Raw genomic sequence first — 20,866 nt, forward strand, 5'->3', positions numbered from 1 at the left:
TGTGATCTTTTATTAGTGACTGAAGTATTTTGTAGCCTCTCCTGATTTATACCAAAATGAACACAAAAACCTACTTCATAGTATTTTAAGGACTGAACTTTTTATTATAATTTCACTGCTATTGGAGAAGACCGAATTCTGGATTTTTCCTTTCTATTAATTTTCCTTACGTCTTGCCTCAAAAAATGGCAGTTTATCTTAACAAATCTAGTTTACCTACCCAAATTCTTTACTATTAACACATTACAAAAAAAAAAAAAAAAGCTTGGAGGAGAACAAGGATGAGTATGAATAGTAAAAATATAATTAAATTGTTCCCCCTTTTCATACTGTGTTCAAAGCATTTTTTTTTCCCCACTTGGTAATTCATCCTGTAGAAGTTAATCAGCAAACTTTCATTTCTAGATCTCACCTACTTAGAATCTTATTTCTATTAAAATAAAAATTAGAATTTCATGTGCTCTCTTCTATTCCCTACTAAAATGTTAAATGTAGCAGAATATTTGTTTTCTTTCAAAGTGCTCTAATTTTATGAGCCAGTCATTTAAATAAGTCTGAAAGAACATAGTTTATTCGTGTGAGTAGATTTTCATTATGACTTTGAGTGTGTGTATCAATTCTAGAGTATCAGTCTAGGATATTATATTTTTTGCTAGCTTTAAGGATATACACTGAGTAGTAAAATTCTGGTTGGTAATAACAGAAAAAGTGTTAAACTATTACATTTTTGTGTTCTAATCTTTCAAAATGATGTTTCTTTGCGGTTCATCAGATGAAAAATTGATTTTTTTAAATATACTACAGCATATAGGTAAAGCATCAGCATGTTTTAATATTAACAAAGATTATAAGTTCAATTCAGTATATAGTTATCAAATTTCTAACCATTTTATTTGTTATTCGGTATTATGTAAAATATACATTTATATGTTAAGTTGAGACTTTTGATTTTGAAGATTTTGGGAAATTTGGTAGTACATTTGAAAATGATCACTGGTCTTAAGGAAAGAACATTTGCTGTTCAAAAAGCTACCATTGTTGGAAAAATAACTCAAATTTATTGCAACTACAAAGATAAAAAAAAAATCACAATCTTTTGATTATTTTGCTTCTCACCTCCAAGTTTCTAAAATTTTGTATGGTATTGCGTTAAACTGAGGGGGAGAAATACCTTTTCCACCTCACTTTTGTCATATATATATGATAAAGTTTTGACTCTTCATATTATATGTCAGAAGATCTTGAGTGCTTTCACGTGCAGATAGTACCATGCTAGGCACTTTTGTGAAAGAAATTGATAGGGTTTCTATCCTCAAGGAGTTTAAAACCTATTGAGGAAGACAGAGCCTGCAGATGAGAACAATTACAAAGAGTAAGTATAAGATAACACAGTAGACATTGAATATTATACATTCTGAAAATAGATTTGGAATAGAGTTGGTGATTACAGTACAGTGGAGTTATTCATCTGAGGCCTTCTGGGAAAATCCCATTTAATAATTAAAAACACTTTAAAATATTATATTTAGTAACTTATTAAGTGCTCTGGAGAATTTCTAAGAAAGTAAACAGAGCTCTTGCCTTGCAGAACATTAAAATAAAATACTAATTCCTTTTCTTTCTGACCTTATCTGTGTTTTGATTACAATAGTTGTTGCCACCAGTAAATTGGATATATTTTGTATTTTCTCTTTATTAATTTTTCTACTAAACTGGAAGTACACATTTGATTTAAATAGACTGATGAAAGTTTAGCATAACTTTTTTAGAATACAAATTAAGATTTGTGATTTAGATACTTTAATCTAAATTTTACTTTCTCTGAGAGTTAAAATAAAAATTCTCTTACCACCCCACCTCCTAGGCTAGGAGACATTTATCTAGCAGTCTATCTAATGAAAGCGCAGAGTTTCACTGGAGATAAATCGTACAGATAAAATCAGGCCTTCAAATAAGTAATTTTGTAAACACTTCAGCCTACCACTAGATTAGTGTTTCACTCATTTTATAATTTATCTATCCAAGCAGGAATTAGTAAAAAACAGTTGGACTAAAAGGGTTAGTGTTGCATCTCACTCTAGCTAAAAAATGCATAATCTCAATCCAATTATGAGAAAACATCAGATAAATTCAAATTGAGGGACAGTGTACAATATAACTAACCAGAACTCTTCAAAGGTGTCAAGGTCATAATTAACTAGATGGGGAGAATCCTTTCACAACATATAAGTACCTCATCACCACAATGTACACTTTAAATAGTTAAATATTTGTCTTTTATCCATTAGTAAAGCTGAATTTTTTTTAAGTGTCAAAGTCATGAAAGACAAGGAAAGATTGTGGAATTTGTCACAGTTTAAAGGAAACTAAGGAAACATGACAGCAGTGGTACCCGGGTTGGATCCTAAAACAAAAAAATATTAGTAAGAAAACTGGAGAAATCTGAATAAAGTCTATATTTTAGTTGATAGTATTGTACTAATGTAAATTTCTAGTTTTGACAGTTGTACTATAATTATGCTAACATTAGGGGAAGCTGGATGAAAGATACATATTAACTCTATACTATTTTTACAACTTTCTGTAAGTCTAAAATTTTAATATTAGAGGAATTAAAATAGTAAAAACTATTTAATTAACTCAGAAGAAACTGAGAAAGGAGAAACAAACAAAATACAGATAAGACCCAGAAAAAGTAAATGGGAAATGGTAGACCTAAATTCATTCACATCGAGAACTACAGTAAATACGTATAAGTGAACTAACACTCCCATTAAAAGGCAGAGATTGACAAATTTGTTAGGAATAAAGGACCCAAATATATGCTGTCTACATGAGTCACACTGTTAATAGAAATGTCACAGATGTGTTGAAAGTTAAAAAATGGACTTTTTACTGTTCAAGCTGATTGAGTGCTATGACAGCACAGGTGCTGGTAAATCTGTAAGGATTTACAACTTTTAGCAATTTGGCATGTAAAGTGCATATTTCTATCACTGTTGCTGGGCAAAGATATCCCAAACTGTCATTATAGAATTTTAGACATCAAAAAGACTGGGGCAGGAGAGAAGCAGGGAGAAGGATTAGAGGATTGTTACCTTCTAGCTTTTAGCTATTATTTAATTTTTATAAATTTATCTAACTTAATTTCTCTGAGATCCAAGAAGATTGCCAGAAGTTCACTCATTATAGTTGGCAGATTTGAGATGTGAAAGCCTACCTCTAAAGTTCAGTTTATCCAGACTACCTAAAAGGAAAAGTTATTGATTTATTCCATTCTAAGGTTCAGTATGTCATCCACAACCCTGTTTTGGATACTCTCTTGCTTTTAGAATTATATGTTGAAGAAAGTTTCTTTAAGAGATGAATTATAGTAAGAATATTTATTGAAAATACTATATTTTAGTACTTTAAATCATTTTCATTGCTCTGTAAGACTTTAGTATATATTAAAAATTTCTTAAGCATTAGCATCTTAATAATTTAGCATTTTCAATTGTATTTTGAGTTTATGTATACTTTTGCTAACACTGCATAAGAATTCCTAACTAAAACTTTGTTTTAGAAAAAAAAAGTAATGCTTGTTGGCACTTGAATTTCCTTAAACATTGATCCCAGTTTGGAGTGATAGTAAGCCCTTTTTGTTTCTACTACACTTACGGTGGTGCACCTAATTCTGTGCTTTGGGTTGAAGAAATTAAGTTCTAACTATGCTAACAAGATGTTGTAACAAATAGAGCAAATGACTTTCGAGTGAAAATGAGAATTAAATTTGACAAGAAAGTAAAGAACCATGTATATTTAATTTTGTAAAAATGTTTTAAATAAACATGCTTTTCTGTTTTTAGTATATTGGGCTGTTTGGGGTTTTTTAATCTCTGAATTTTTCTATGCTTTAGAAAGGAAAGCCTTTTGTTTTTATATTTTGACCAGCTATCTGAAAGCACTTGCATAGTTTCAAAGTGTGGTCCAGTGTTCCATATGTTTCCCATTAGTTCTCTTTTAGCAAATATGGAATTGGTTCCCCTTCGTTTTACTAGTAGATTTAGAAAATCTACATTTTATTTCTTCGAGTAACAAAGTCTCAAATTTAGGCCATTTTGATCTACTTGGATATGTTAGCTTTCCCCTAATAGAATCTTTGTTTAAAAATGTTTCTTGCAAGTGGTACATCTACTCAGTAACTGACCTGAAGGCACATGAACAAGGAAACATTTTCAGTGAGGAAAATTGTTTCAGTTGTCATTTTCCATCCCTCTGTGACAATGAAATGTTTTTATAGTGCTTATGTTACAACCCAGTTTTTAATCCTAGTCTATAGTTTTTTTATAGCCATTTAATTTCATATAGTTTTACATAGTTATTAGGTGCCTTGTAGCATTTCTCTGTTACCTTGTTTGCACAAATCTTTAAGTATACTTTATCCATATATACAGCAGATTTTTATATGTCTAATACTATACAACAAGAATGAAATATTTTCATATTTGAGCGGTATTTAACCTTTGTTACATTAATTAGAAGAGAGTGAAGATGAAAATCAAACGTATTAGAACAAATTTGAACTAAATCATAGAAGTCCTGTAGTTCATTTACTGAACTGTTAAGAAACTGATTTGTAAGGTTCAAGATCAAGTGAATTTTAAAACAATTGCTTGCTTAAATATATAAAGAAATTTATTGATGCATAGCTGGCAATATTTGACAGGGAAAATGTCGACTTAAGGTTATCTACTGATTTGCCAAATATCAAGTCTTTGTCTAGCTTTACTCAGTATTGTCTGTTCCATGCTTACAAGATGTCACAGCATATATTTTTACTAATGACCTTTTTTTATTATTCTGTCACTATTAAATCTTTCATTATTGTATCATTAATAATAAAGGTAGAGCTTCCAATTTGATTTTAAAGTTTCATTTTTAAAAGTCTTTTAATAACTTGAACAGAGTTGTGCAAAAGATATTTTGTTTCTGTGAGAATGCTCCATGATACTTCAGTAATGGAAAGCATCTAGTGGAATGTATACTGTGGTATATTCTCAGGAAAGCTGCATTCAGTATTTAAAAGGTTATTTATTGCATTGCACATCAGCTGTTGGCTATATCATTGTCACAAATTTGGTGAGAGTAAATAACCTTAGTACTGTAAAGATGGGGTTTATAAATCTCATGCACATATAAAAATGCCATGTTCTATTTTTTTATTCTATCTATGCAAAAACGTTAAAAATGGTGATTGCATACTTGTCTTTGACAAATTTAGATATCATTTGCCTTTTTTTCAGTAAAAGTAGAGCATATATTTGATAAACATTAATGTTTTGCTTCACTGATTTTAAATTAGAAATTGTATAAATAAAGCATTTAGAATAATGTTTGTCAAATACAACTCATTTTTTAAAGTTATTACAACAAAAAGGCAAAGTAGCAAACCTCATTTAAAATTTACTTTGAAGCTCAGTTTTTTTGCTTCCTTAGTTGTCTACCACCTCCCTCCCTTCTCCCTCCCTTCTCTGTTCAAATGGAGAGGATTTAAGGAGAGTACAGATGCAGCAGGTCTTAAACGAAAGCGTTCCCAAGGTACAGTAATTGTAGTTTTATTTCTCCATGTAGTCATATTCCCGGCTTATAGAATTTAGTTGTAGTTAGAGCATTCAGTTGTATTTAAAGCATAGAAATTATTAGTATTAGTGTTTAAAGCATAGAAAGGTATCCATTGTGCTATTTTATTTTTGTGTTACTTAATTATAAATGGCATAAACATTTGTAAATGATGTGTATAGTCCAGTAATGGGATGTTTACCAGTAGTAAGATGTTATACTTTAAGACAGTATGTGGATTATTTAAGGAGGACTGAAATGTTGGCTTAACACTGTTCTCTTAATATCTTGATCTTGTAGTTTCAGTGTTCTAACCATATGTTGTTCAAAACTATTTTAACATAAATGTGGTTTAGAAACATTACATAAAAAGGCTTAACGTATTGAATTGGATTGAACATAGAAAAGCAAATAATTGTTAAATTTATGCAAAAGATTTTTTAATTTATGAAAAGTTCTTTTATTTAAAAAGCTGAGTTTGTACATTTTCTTTGGAACAGAAGATATTGTTTGTTATGTTAATTGTATCTTGTCTTGTATTCAGTGTTAGTAATGTGTCCTGGCAGGTGAGTAAAATATAAATTGGTTTTTCATAAATTTTTGAAATCACATTTGTAACATAACTAATAAGTACATTTTCCTGGAAAGGATTTACTTTTCTATGTACTCTAGTAAGAAATAGATTTTCATAAAAAATGTCTTAGGATCTTAGATCTTGACCAAGGCTATATAGTATCCTTTCTTGTCTAACTTGAGGTTATTTTCAACCCATCTTCAAATCAGAAGAGTTAGACTCTGCCAGTAACAAGCTCTGTGTCAAGTCACTTAATCTTTCTGTACTTCTGTGTCTTTATATATAATGGGAGATAATATTTTGCTTAAAGAGGATTTTAAGAAATAAAATCAAGCATAATGATTTGAAAGTGCCTTGGTTTTATGAAGATGGGTATGTGAATTTTTCTTACCTCTGTATCAGAGATAGAGAGGAAAAGTTTAAGTTCTTCATAAGAATTATCAAATTATGAATTGGTGGACATGATATGACAATTTTTTTGGTCCATTGCTGTCACAAGCATTACTAAATTTGTGATCGTGTCAGGCACTGTGCCAGGAAACTGTGTTTGGTGCTAGTGATTCGAAATTATCAATACATAGTCCTTGCCTCACAGAGCTTATGTATTTCTGGAGCATATAGGTTTGATTTTTTTTTTCTTTTTGGAGCTCATTTTCACCAAGCATACCTCTGTTACAGAAGTACAATAATCATACTGATTTGAACATAATATTAGAAAAAGTTATTTGATTTCTTATTAAAACATCTTTCATCTTTGGATTTCTGTTATGGTGAGCAATATCGAGCGATAATTGGCTATAACAATCCATTCCAAAAATACTTTATAGTCTAATGAAGTAGATTATTCTCTTCTTAGTTTAAAGGTAAACTTTTTTCCCCCTCTGAGACTTGTTTTTGTTTTGTACTGAGTGAAATTTTCACAGATCCAAAAATAAAATCAACAGAAGAAATGGAATTTAAGTTTCTCTGTCAAAGCTATTTAGGACTTTCATGAAGATGTATATCTCTTAAACCTGAAGAATGGTCATATCACCTTGAAAGCCGTTCTTTAATCATCAAAATGTATTAACTCTGTGTTAGATGTTAAAATTATGGCCCTTAAGCCAGTTATTCCATGTTGTTCTAACACCTTGCCATTCCTTATAACATGGTTGATCTTTTATAAAGTTCTTGCCATTACTTGCTTCACCTCAGTGCGTGTTTCAATGAAATAGTTTTTTTACTTAACTGAGTTTGAACATCGATTCAAAAACCTGTGTATTATAATTTTTCACACAAATAAAGTTAGTCTTGGAGACCTTAAAAATTAGTTTTTCTTTTTGCAACAGCTGTTCATAGTTTCAAGTTGAGTCGAAACCATGTGGACTGGCACAGTGTGGATGAAGTATATCTTTATAGTGACGCAACAACATCTAAGATTGCAAGAACAGTTACCCAAAAACTAGGATTTTCTAAAGGTAATTGTTAAATATTACTGTTGTTTGTCAAAATTTGGAGAATCTCAATTTTTCTCTTATGTTCAGAATAGACTATTCAAGTTCTATTTTTAGTATATTTTAAATATGTATTAAATTTAGTGATGGTTACTGGTCTGCTAGGTGAAACTTTTATTAAGGTGATTGAGTTGACATGCATTCATCAGTGAATAATTATATATTTAGAATGATCTGATAGGATTAATAAATATCTTTTATACTTCAGAAAGCATAAGAGCAATCAAACCAGAGACAGTTGTGTGAAAATAAAACATAGCCATTGAAACATAGTATCAAAGAAAATGGAGACTGAAAATTTTCCATTGGATTTAGTGAAATTAAGTCATTGGTGACTTAGATCGATTGATGGGACAGAAGCCAGATTGGCATGTATTGAAGCTTATGTACGAGATGAAGAAATGGAAGCAGGGTTAATAGACAGCTCTTTAAAGAAGTTTGACTGAAAGAAAGAAAAGACTGAATGGAAGATGTGAGAGCAATGTCAAAAAATAAATTTAAAAAAATTTTCTGTCAAGTCTGATATAATTTTTTATTATCCATTTTTATTTTAATTTCTTTGATAAGAGATATCCTTGAATATCTTTATATTTTTAATAGTCAATTGTATTTGCTTTGTGAATTACCTTATATCGTTAGCCCATTTTGCTATTTGAATGGTTGTGTTTTCACTCTTTGGTAAGCTCTCTTTGTATATTCAGGTAATTAACTTATGGTACGTCATATTTTGTAAAATTTTTCCCAGTTGTCATCTTTTATTTTTGTTTTATGGTACTTTTTCTCAAAGTTTAAAATTTTTATGTACTCAATTTGTTCTTCTTTCCTTCCTTCCTTCTCTTTTTTTTTCTTTTTTTTTAATGGTTTCTGGCTTTGGTGTCCTGTCCAATTTAACACTTTCTATCAGAGCCAATCAATAACATCATCTTACAAATTTTATCCCTTCCCAACCCAGCAGAATTTTTTTATACTATTTCCTTTTCTTCTTTTTTAAATATATTGTGAAAATGCTGTTTCTGGAATAAATAGTGAACTTAGAATTATATTTTGTCTACAGCATCAAGTAGTGGGACCAGACTTCATAGAGGTTATGTAGAAGAAGCCACATTAGAGGACAAGCCATCACAGACTACGCATATTGTATTTGTTGTCCATGGCATTGGGCAGAAGATGGACCAAGGAAGAATTATCAAAAATACAGCCATGTGAGTTCTTTGATGAATACATTCCCCAACTACTGTAGAATCCAAACTCCAGTCCTCACTATCTTCTTTCATCTTTCCTTTCCTTCTTCTTCTATTTTTAAGAATCACTCCAGATGATTACAACCAAATGATTTAGTAGACATACCTTTTTGCCAAAATCAGAGTCTACATGTGTAACCACTTGAGAACTATGATAGTGATTCTTAGAGTGTAGGATTGTGTAAGTTTTGTGTATAAAAGGACAGTATTTTAAGCAAATGTAGTATTTCTTAGTTTGTAAGTCAAAATGGGTTCCTCAATGTCATCACTGTTAACATTTTTGACCATATAATTCTCTGTTATGGGTGGCTGACCTATGCACTGTAAGATATTTAGCAGCAGCATCCCTGACCTCTACCCACTATATGCAAACAGAATCCCTAATTGTGACAACCAAAAAAATATCTCCAGACATTGCCAAGTGTCTCCTGGAGGAAAAAATTACCCATGGTTGAGAATCACTAATTTAAATGAACTTTTTTTTTTTTTTTTTTTTTTGGTAAATTCAGATGGCAACACACACCACGTCATAACTATTATATCATAATGAAATATATGAGAACTGTATAGCCATCAAACGAGTAAAATAATATTAGAATCTTAAAATAGATTCTTTCTTGTATACACTCATACCTTTTAAAACTGAACATTTGAAAAGATGACAAACTTATAAAATGTGTCTGTAACCATTACTTGAGTATCTGCTATATAAAAAAAAAAAAAAAGGAACTTTTAGACTATGTGGGTATTAAAATAGATTCTGCCCTCAAGTCTAAAGTTTTGGCTAATATCTTTATGATGATAAGGGAAGCGATTTACTTTATAACAACCTAGAATGTACATAGAACTTTTAAAATGGCAACTTTAGGGATATATAATCAAAATATTACAGTTGACCCTTGAACAACATGGGATTAGGAGTTCTGACCTCCCTTGCAGTCAAAAATCCACATTTAATACAGTCAACCATCCACATATGAAGGTTCCCAATCTCCAGTTGACCCTTGAACAACACAGGTTTGAACTGTGATTAATTATAAAACATTTGCATATAAGTGGAGCTGAGCAGTTCAAACCTGTATTGTTCAAGGGTCAACTGTATTATATTAAATATATAAGAAATGGAGAAAGATAGACTTTTTAACAAACAATATTGGGTTAACTAGATAACCATATGGATAAAAATAAAATTGGGTCCATTTCTCACACTAAGATAAATTTCAGTTGGATCACATTTAAACATTAGAAATGAAACCATACAAGTACTATGGATTTAAAAGGTAGAGTTGAGGGGAGTTTGAATTCTTGTATACCCTTAGGAGTAGAAAAAGCTATCCAATGACTTGATCCAGAAACAGTAAGAAAAAATATAGATAAATATTATATCATCCCAAAAAAGCCATATGGCAATAAAATAAGACAAACTGAGAGAAAACATGTGCACTTTATATCACAGATAAACTGTTAGTATTCTTAATATATAAAGAACTTCTAAAAATAAAGAGCAAAATGTCTGACTACTTTACAGGGCTAAAGATGTGACAGCCATTTCCCAGGAAAGGAAATGCTCAACCATGCTCATAAAATATATATTAAAATTACATTAAGATGTCATTTCTTAACTATTAGATTATCTAAAACCAAAAATTTGACAGTATACTCTTTTGGCCAGGCTATAGATAACAGACATTCTCATACTGCTGGTGGAAAGCAATGAAGGAGAGAGAATGTTGTAATATCTATCAAAATTATATATGCATTTATTCTTTGGCCCAGCAAACTTACTTCTGAATCAAGGATAATATAAGCAAAAATACAGAAAGTTGTATGCCCAAGGCTATTAATTGCAGTAGGAAACTACCCAAATGTTTAACAGCAAGAGACTGGTTGATAAACTACAGCTGTTTATATAATGGAAAACTATGAAGTTTTAAAACAATGAGGAAGATCTCTGCTTATTTCTGTTCTTTGAAAAGATCCACAAAAGTGAGAAACCTTTAGTTAAGACTGACCAAGAATAAAAAGAGAAGATTCGAATTACTAAAATTAGGAATGAAAGAGGCCATTACTACTGACCTTACAGAAATCAAAAGGATTAAATGGAATACTATGCACAATTCTATGCCAACAGATTAGATGACCTAGATAAAATGGACAAATTCCAGAAAGACTCAAACAACCAAACTGATATATGGTAATCAGTAAGAAGTAGTAGAAAATCCAAATCAACCTCTAACAAGTAAAACTTCCTTCCAAAAAAAAAAAAAGCCTAAGACCAGATGGCTTCATTGTGAATTCTACAAAACATTAAAAGAAAAATTAGCACCAATTCTTCATAAATTCTCCAAAAAATAGAAGGAAGAAGACTTCCCAACTTACCTGTTTAGCAGGTGTTACCCTGATATTAAAATGAGATAAAGACATCATAAGGGGGGAAAAAAGCTATAGACCAATATTCCTATGAATAAAAATCAATACTACTTATGGACACAAAAATCCTCAACAAAACTGGCTACAGCAACATATAAAGAAGATTATACACTATGACCAAGTGAGATTTATCCCAAGAATACAAGGTTGCTTCAATACTTAGAATCAATCAAGGATACTATACTGTAGTAATAGAACAAAAAAGGAAAAAAAAAATATCGTCTTGATGCAGAAAAATCTATCACACTTTCACAATGAAAGCACTCAAGAAACTATAAATAGAAGGGAATTTCCTTAACTTGACAGAGGGCAAGCGCACAGCTAAAATTATAGTTTAGCAACAAAAGACTGAGAGCTTTCTCTCAAGATCAGGAACAAAGCAAAGGTGTCTTCTCCCACTGCTTCTGTGCAACAATTGAATATAGGTTTCAGCCAGGACAATTAGGTAAGAAAAAGAAATAAAAGACATTCAGATTAGAAAGGAAAATATAAAACTATTTTGCTTACAGCTGACATGATCTTATAAACAGAAAATTCTAAGGAATACACACACACACACACTTAGGGCTAATGAACTCAGCAAAGTTACAGGATACAAGATCAATATACAAAAGTCAACATTCTATAGACACTAGCAATGAACAATCTGAAAATTAAGAAAGCATTTCCACTTACTATAGCATCAAAGAGAATAAAATACTTAGGAATAAGTTTAACAAAAGAAGTGCAAGATTTGCACACTGAAAACTATTATATGCCATTGAAAGAAAGTAAAGAAGACCTAAATTAATGGAAAAGACCCATGATTGTGGATTAGAAGACTTAATGTTGTTAAGATAATAGTATTTCCCAAATCGATCTACAAATTCACCACACTCCCTATTAAAATCCCACCTGTCTTTTTTGCACAGATTGACAATCTGATCCTAAAATTTTCATGGAAATGCAAGGGACACAGAATAGCCAAACTATTTTGAAAAAGAACAAAGATGGAAAACTAACATTTCCCAGTTTCTTAACTTGCTGCAGAACTACAGTAATCAAGACATTGTGGTACTGGCTGGTGTGCAGATAAACATAGATCAATAGAGTAGAATTGAGAGTTCAACTGATTTTCGTCAAGAGTACCAAAACAATTCAATGAGGAAAGAATAGCCTTTTAGTAAATTTTAGCTGGGACACCTGGATATTCACATGCAAAAGAATCAAGTTAAACCCCTACCTCACACCATTTACAGAAATTCAAAATCAATCAAAGACCTAAATAAAAGAGCTAAAACATAAAACTGTTAAAACTTAGGAGTAAATCTTCATGACTTGGAATAGGCAGTGGTTTCTGAGATATGACATCAAAAGTAGAAACCATGAAAGAAAAAATAGATATATGGGACTTTGTCAAGATTTAAAACTATGTTCTTCACAGGATACTATCAAGAAGGTGAAGACAATCTACAGAATGGTAGATTGCAAATTAAATATTTGATAAGGATCTAGCATCTAGGATATATAAAGAACTCTAACAATTCAACAGTAAAAAAGAAATAACCTAATTTTTTAAATGGGTAAAGGATTTAAATAAACATTTGTCCAAATAAAATATACGAATGGCTCATAAGCAAATTAAAAGATGCTCAATATCATTAGTCAATAGGGAGATGCAATTCAAATCCACAAAGAGATACCACTTCATACCCCCTGGGATGACTCATCAAAAAGATGGAAAACAGCAGGTTTTAGCAAGGTTGTGGAAATATAACCCTCATATGTTGCTTGATGGGATTATAAAATAGTACAGCTGCTTTAGAAAATAGTTTGACACGTCCTCAAAAGTTAAATGTAGAAGTAGCATAGCCATTCCACCTCTAGGTCTATAGCCAAGAAAATCGAAAACATCTACACAAAAACTTGTTAAAGAATATTCATAGCAGCATTATTCATAACAGCCCCCAAAATGGAAACAATCTGAATGTCCATCAGCTGATGAATGGATAAACAAAATGACATATTCATACAATGGAATATTATTTAATCATGAAAAACAACGAAGTACTGATTCATGGTACAACATGGTTGAATCTTAAAACAGTATGCTAAATGAAAGAAGCCAGACACAAAAGGCCACATATTGTATGATTCCATTTATATGAAATATCCAGAAGAGGCAAATTCATAGAGACAGAAAGTAGGTTCATGGTTGCCAAGGCTTGGGGGGAAGAAGTATGGGAAGCAACTGCTATGTGTATGGTGTTTCTTTTGGGGGTGATGAAAGTGTCCTGAAATTAGATAGTGATGGTTGTATAACTCTGTGAATATGCTCAAAGCTAATGAATTGTTTAAAAAGAAACACAGCCAGTGAGGTTGTGTCAAAAATACGCAGAAGCCAACTTGAAGAGACTCAGTGACCAAAGAAAGAACAATTTGAGCATCAGTAAGGATAATAGTTACAGTGGGTTTAAACACTTCAGATATTTTTAAATCTATGAGTTAGTAATGATGTCAAAAAACATAATACCTAGCAACTCAGTATTTTTGAAGATTGTTAATAAAAGGGAAGAATTATCCATTTAGCTTGCCTTTTCTCAGAAACTATTTGGTTGTACCACAAAGCAGCCAAATACTTGATGTGAGGAAATTTCTTTTTTTAGAAGTATGAGAGGTAATGACATTTAAGCACCTTTTTGCAACCATTATAACCTAATAGATATTCAGTGATCATCATAACTGCTAGCGTCACCAAAAAAGAGACAAAACTGCATATATTTACCTATGGCATAGTAGTCTTGCCAAAACAGTAGAACTTGAATCTGATAAAACCCCTATATCTTACTATCAGATTACAGGAGATAGGAGACAAAGAACATGTTAAATAACACCATGGGGATACAGTCATTAAAAATTAGACTCTGAGAAACTCTGCAGGATGAAAAAAAAAATTACAAAGCTAAAAAGAGAGGAACCTATAGAATAAGACACTTAGGGACACATCTACCAATTACCATGCATGGACTATAGTTGGAGCTCAATTCAAACAAGTGTAAAAAAATAGTTTCAATATTATTATAAACTAACATTTATAATCTAACTGGGGGAAAGGGACCACTGAACTATATATTTGCAGAAATTAAAGAATTATTAATTTTTTTGGTATAATACTGAATAGGTTATATTTTCCTTAAATTTTAGAAACATATACTAAACTACAGATGAAATAATGTGATGTCTGGGATTTGCTTTAAAGAATTATGGGGAAAAGTTGCTACTATAAAGGGAAGGCATGATGGAATATGGGGGCATGATAGAATTAATCTGTATCTTGACTGTGGTGGTGCTATTCATGAGATTAGCAGACATTTGGTCCTGTCCAAAACATCCATGGAGCCTTTTGGCCTACACCAACCCATGTGCCATGACCAGCTAGGCTACCAAGGCAAAAGAGTTATTATTGGTAATACAACCATAACAATGTTACTGGACCAATAAAACATGAGAGTATCTTTTATGTATTAATCCTATAAACCAAAAGTATAGATAAATGTTACGGGCTGTTTAAACCCAGCAACACTTTTTTTAAGCATGGACATTTTAGACAGGACCAAATATGAAGGACCATTTGGCATGGTCTAAATATACTTCGAAATGAAAGTGTCTTAATATTGCTACCTATTGCATTGTGTACTGTTAAAAGAAACATAATTGGATGAAGTTATAAGCAAGTGGAAATGTTATAATTAAAGACATTTTATACTATATAAAAACATGTGAAGTTACTCTGATAAAGTTCTTTTTTGTTTTTATTTTTTTAGGATGAGAGAGGCTGCTAGAAAAATAGAAGAAAGGCATTTTTCCAACTATGCAACGCATGTTGAATTTCTACCTGTTGAGTGGCGGTCAAAACTTACTCTTGATGGAGGTACATTTTGTTTAAAAATTAAATGATTTAGCTAATGACAACAAAATGATACTTGTTGGGAACAAAAGGTCTTTCGTTTGGCTGTCTTGAGATATATTCACTCTTCTGGATTATTTAAGAAAATAAAACCCATGTATCGAACTCTGTCGTTTTGGACCACAGATTTGGACCATAGATTTCACATATAGCACAGTTTTCATGCGTGTACTCTGGATTAGGGGGTATGTGGAGGGAACAAAACCTTTTCTAAAGTTTTTAACAGAAGAGTAACTTGTCAGTACTTTTAAAAGTGTTATCACAATTCCTATGAGCTTACATTTTCTTTCTAATAATTTGCCTTCCCTATATTTGGAAGATAAAATATCAGGTTTTTGTTTTCTTTAGTTGTTATTCCTGCACTCCCTGAGCTGGTGAGTTATAATTTAATGTAGAGAAATTGTATAATGTATTCGTTTAAGTAAAATCATTTTTGTTTCCTTTCTTAAAGAGCTGTAGCCAAAATATGTGTTTCTTAAACAAAGTTGTATTCTTTCAGTAGTAAAACCATTAAAATAGAATGTTTAAGTTATTTACATAATCTGAAAAATGAGAGAGTCTTTCTAGATGTAATAGCAGCTGCCATTTGTGGAGCCTTTACTGTATGCCTGACACTCTGTAGTTCATTTTACATGTAGTACCTCATTAATTTTCTCACAAATCTATGAAATACCTGCTTTATTTTCTCTATTTTACTGTTAAAAAAACTGAAACTTAGTAAAAGTTGAATTTACTAAGAATAGCAGGCATAGTCTAGGTCCGTACGATGCCAGAGCCCTTATTCATCACTTTGCCAGACTGACTCCCTGGATGATTTCCAAGGATTCTTCCAGGTCTGCAATTCTGTCTCATAGTCAGTTAGGAATATCAGCCATAGCTTATAAACCAAAATAGCATCAAAAGTTATAATGAGTAAAAAAACAAACAAACAACAAAAAAAAAACTAGTGACCAAAAAAGACTTCTTAGCAGCAACAGTTCATATATAAAGTTTTAGTGTAAATATACCATCTTTCACAATTTTGGGGGCTTTTCTCATTCACCCAGATAAGCTGCTCCAGAATGTAGACAATGTGGATAAACTAACAATTAATAAAACCCATAAGTTTGTAATTTTCTATTAGGTTTATACTACTATTATAAAATCTTAAAAAGCATTATGCTGAGTGAATGAAATTAAAGGAAAAACACCACCATTTCTCTCTATTCTAAACAATTCTGACACCAAATGTGGGGGTTGGGAGGAATTTGCCCCATACCAACCAATTTTCCAGTTCTTGGTGGACACTACTAAGTGTCCTGCAGTTTAACACAGAATATCCGGAAAAATCTACAGAAAAATAATTAGAATTAATAAGACAGTTTATCAAGGTTCTGAAATAGAAGATCTATATATAAAACTAATTGTATTTCTGTATACCAGCACAATTAGAAATAGCATTAAAAAAAAGTTCCTAGAAATAAATATAATAAAATATGTATATTTATATTTATGTACATTTATATTAAAAATGAAAAAACTATTAGTAGATATTAAATACAAGTTAATTTTATTAGATTAGATAATTTAGTATCCTAGAGATGTTAACTTTCCTAAACTGATTTATAGATTCCATGTAATTCCAATCAAAATCCCAATAGAGTTTTTCATGAAACTTGACAAGCTGATTCTAAAATTATTATGGAAGAGCAAAAGCCCCAAAATAGCCTAGATACAGATCAAGAGGAAGAGGGGGAGGTAAATTCTAGTAGATAGCTAGACCTATTATTAACTTTTGCAATTAAGACAGGTTAGTATTGGCACAAGGATAGGCCAGTGCACTAGACTAGAGACTCCCTAAACCTGTGCTTAGTTTGGAAACCTGGTCTATGACAGAACTGGCGTTACAGATCATTGGTGAAGGATAACCTGTTCCATAAATGGTGCTTGATAACTGGTTATCCTAAGTGAGAGGGAGTATAAGCAATCCCTACGTCACACTCTAGATGGATCAAAGACATAATATATGAACTCCAGGACTTTTTTTTAATCAAAATTATTGGAGAAACATTGGTTAATAAAATTACATAGGTTTCAAGTGTACAATAACATGTCATATCTATATTGCATTGTGTGTTCACTACCCAGTTAAATTTCCTTCCATCACCATATATTTGACTCCTTTTACCCCTTTTTATCCCCGACTTTCCTCTGATAACCACTAATCTGCTGTTTGTGTCCATGAGTCTCTGTTTGTTTGTCATGTGTGTTTGTTGCTTTCAGTTTTATGACCCATATATAAGTGAAATCATATGGTTCTCAACTTTTTCTGTCTGTTTTATTTCACTTAGCATGATAATCTCAAGATCTATCCATGTTGTCACAAATGGCAGTATTTCATCTTTTTTATGGCTTAGTAATATTCCATTGTATATATGTATCACATCTTTATCCAATCATATATTGAAGAACATTTCAGCTGTTTCCATGTCTTGACCACAGTGAATGCCAGGACTTTTAAAAGTATTAGCAAAAATATAGGAGAGTGTCTTCCTAAGATACAAAAAAAATAACTATAATCATACATAAATTTGATTATATTAAAATTAAGAATTTCTATTTCTCAAGAAACATCATAAAGAGTAAAAAACAAACCACAAGCTGGGAAAAGATGTTGTAACAGAGAAACAGATATAACCACCAAAGGTTTAATATACAGAATAAAGAATAAGAAACTTAAATACAGACAGAAATAATAGATACATACATATACCACATTTATATGTATGTATTTTATATATTTAAATATATTTGTATATTTAAAAATATATTTTACATATACAGTGTATATCTCATTAGTAATCAAGGAGATGGAAATTAAAACCACAGTGAAATATTCACACCCATCAGTTAGGCAAAAATTTAAAAATGTAATAATACCAAGTATTGGTGAGGATGTGCAGCAATGAGGATTCTCATTGACTATTGGGGGAATATAAATTGGTACAATCACTTAGGGAAACAATTTGACATTATCTTATAAACTTGAATGTGCATGTGCCCTATGACACAGCAGTTTCATATATACCCTAAAGAAACTCCTACACACGTGCACCAGGAAACATGTACAACACCGTTATTAGGAGTGTAGTTTATATTAGCAAGAACTTAGAAACAACCCAAATGTCTTTCAAAGGAAATGGCTAAATCGCGAGATATGTATAAACGGAATAGTGTACAGCATTGAAAATGAGTGGATTACAGCTATAAACATCAATATCCACGAATCTCAGAAACATAATATTGGATGTGCAACAAACTATGAATGATAACTCAATTTACATAGTGTTCAGAAACAGACAAAATGATATAAAATATTTAGGCTCTGGCACATAATAAGTGCTACAGAATTGGCTAAAATTGTTAACAGACATGAAGGAAATCTATAAAGAAAAGCAAGAGTGTGATTAACACAAACCTCATATTGGTGGTTACTTCTAGAGGTGGGAGAGAGGGGGCATGTGATCATTTAAGGATATACTGTGGTTTTCAGATACTGGCAATATTCTAAAGCTAGGGTTTTTTTTTATAAATCATCTTTCAGCTATACATATACATGAAATGCCTTCTTTTGTATGTATATGTATTTCACAGTAAAATCTTTTTTTTTTTTAGAAATGCATTAAAATGATATTTAAACTTTTTTATCAGCATGGTAGTCACATCTTTTACAATATAAAATAAGCACAGGCTATAAATAACTCTGCTGTGCTACCTACCCATGAATAGCCACAATATTCCCTTTTAAATCTTTGAAAAGACTTCTAGGTTTTGCTTGAATTATTGCCTTCTAGTTGTTATTAGATTGTATAAAAGTGGGGAATAAATAAAAATAAAATGATTTAAACCACTGCAGTGAAAAACGAAGATAAGAGAAATTGCACTAGACTAAAAATACAAGGCTTCTCTGCCCACTTTGTGCTTTCATACCATGATATTCATCCAAGCATAGAACTTCTTTGTACATCTATAAGAAATGCAAATTTTTCTGCATCTCTAATCATTTTTATTAGGCATTTAATAGAATAATTTTCCTATGGTAGAATTTCCATAGGTTAGCTGTAACTCACAGAAGGCTGAATGTGTTTACAATGCAGTTTATGTAATAGTTTTTTTTTTTCTTAAGTAAATTACACCAACTTCATCTTGTTTACTGAAGAGGCCCATTGCTGATTTGCCTTTGCCTTTGTGCATGTTTGTAATTTGACAACTCTTGCCCATAGGATCTTTGGTTCACTAAAGATAGATACATGTAAAGGAGAAGGAAACTGTTTAGTTTGTTGCTGATTTGCCACCAGTGACTCTAGGCATTCCACATGGTTGTTGCCAGGCCTGAGATGCATAGGCCAAAAAAGAAGAGAGAGGAAACAAGAGGAGGTACAGAAAAAGTGAGATTGTGTCCTTTGACACTTGTTCCAGGAATAGAGATGGCCTGGTTTTGCTCTGGGTACCCCTGAAAGTTATGTAAAAGCCAGTACATACAAAAAGGGTGAGGCTTTATAGGTTCGATAATGGCCTTCATTCTTTGATGTTCCTTTTCTTCCCATGTCCCCTTTTTGTCTTTTACAATTTTTTCTTGCTATATGTTGCGAGGACAGATTGATTAGATCTAAAGCTAATCCTGAATATGTTAACTTAAAAACTTTTTATTTCAGGGAATATAATTTTTTTTTACAATTTATTTTTTTTCCTAAAACATATCTTCTGTAAGTTTTGTTTGTTTTTTATTTGTAGACACTGTTGATTCCATTACTCCTGACAAAGTACGAGGTTTAAGGGATATGTTGAACAGCAGTGCAATGGACATAATGTATTATACTAGCCCACTTTATAGAGATGAAGTAAGTATCATGATTATCTTGTTGCTGTTAAGTAAAATTCATGTGTCCTGAATTTTAACATTTTATGCTGTTTTTATACAAGTAAATGAGAAATTACAGGACTCTCTTAATCTATAAATAGCCTATATGTAATAGTGAATTTGATAGTCTTCAAACTGCACATTGGGACCCTTAATAAAATTAATAATCTTGGAAGTGGGAGAGTAGTTAAAAAATAGCTCTGAAAAATATCAGTTTTCATAAATCTGATTCATCATATCTGTGATTATTGTCCTCACAAAAGAGTTAGAAATTTCCTTCAAATTTTTTGTATATAATAGACTTGTTTTTGTTGTTTGTTTTCTGTAGTGGATTCATATAGTTCTCAAATTGTAATGTTACTTATACATTATAAAGATAACCCTAAAGGGGGGCGAAGAGTGAAAGTTTGTTCAGAAGAATGAGAGAATCTTTAACAAATGTGTTTTGTCATTTTATTGGTAAGAGAAAAAGAGTTCTGTTTCATAGGAATAACCTTAGTAATTTCCTAGCACGTATTAACTTGTTTAATCCTCCTCAAAACCCTATGAGGTAGGTAAGATTAGTGCCCTCATTTGAAGGACGAGGAAGCTGGTGCAAGGAGTAATAACCAGTAGAGCTGTTCTGTGCTGCTCCAAGCCATCCATTTCTGATTTTGTTCATTCATAGTCATTCCCTGACTT

At 31.5% G+C, this 20,866-nt stretch overlaps 1 protein-coding gene across 2 annotated transcripts in view; it reads left to right on the forward strand.

Annotated features, from left to right (window-relative positions):
* Positions 1 to 20,866, forward strand: part of DDHD1 (DDHD domain containing 1) — a 71,155-nt gene that overhangs the window by 25,183 nt on the left and 25,106 nt on the right. For both annotated transcript variants that reach the window (XM_006920176.2, XM_006920175.3), the window contains exons 3-6: positions 7,504 to 7,632; positions 8,723 to 8,870; positions 15,143 to 15,249; positions 20,059 to 20,165. In XM_006920176.2, the coding sequence (XP_006920238.1) occupies positions 7,504 to 7,632; positions 8,723 to 8,870; positions 15,143 to 15,249; positions 20,059 to 20,165 (491 nt within the window). The remainder of the gene's footprint in view (positions 1 to 7,503; positions 7,633 to 8,722; positions 8,871 to 15,142; positions 15,250 to 20,058; positions 20,166 to 20,866) is intronic.

This window comes from Pteropus alecto, unplaced genomic scaffold (assembly GCF_000325575.1).
Source record: "Pteropus alecto unplaced genomic scaffold, ASM32557v1 scaffold86, whole genome shotgun sequence".
Taxonomy (NCBI): Eukaryota; Metazoa; Chordata; class Mammalia; order Chiroptera; family Pteropodidae; genus Pteropus; species Pteropus alecto.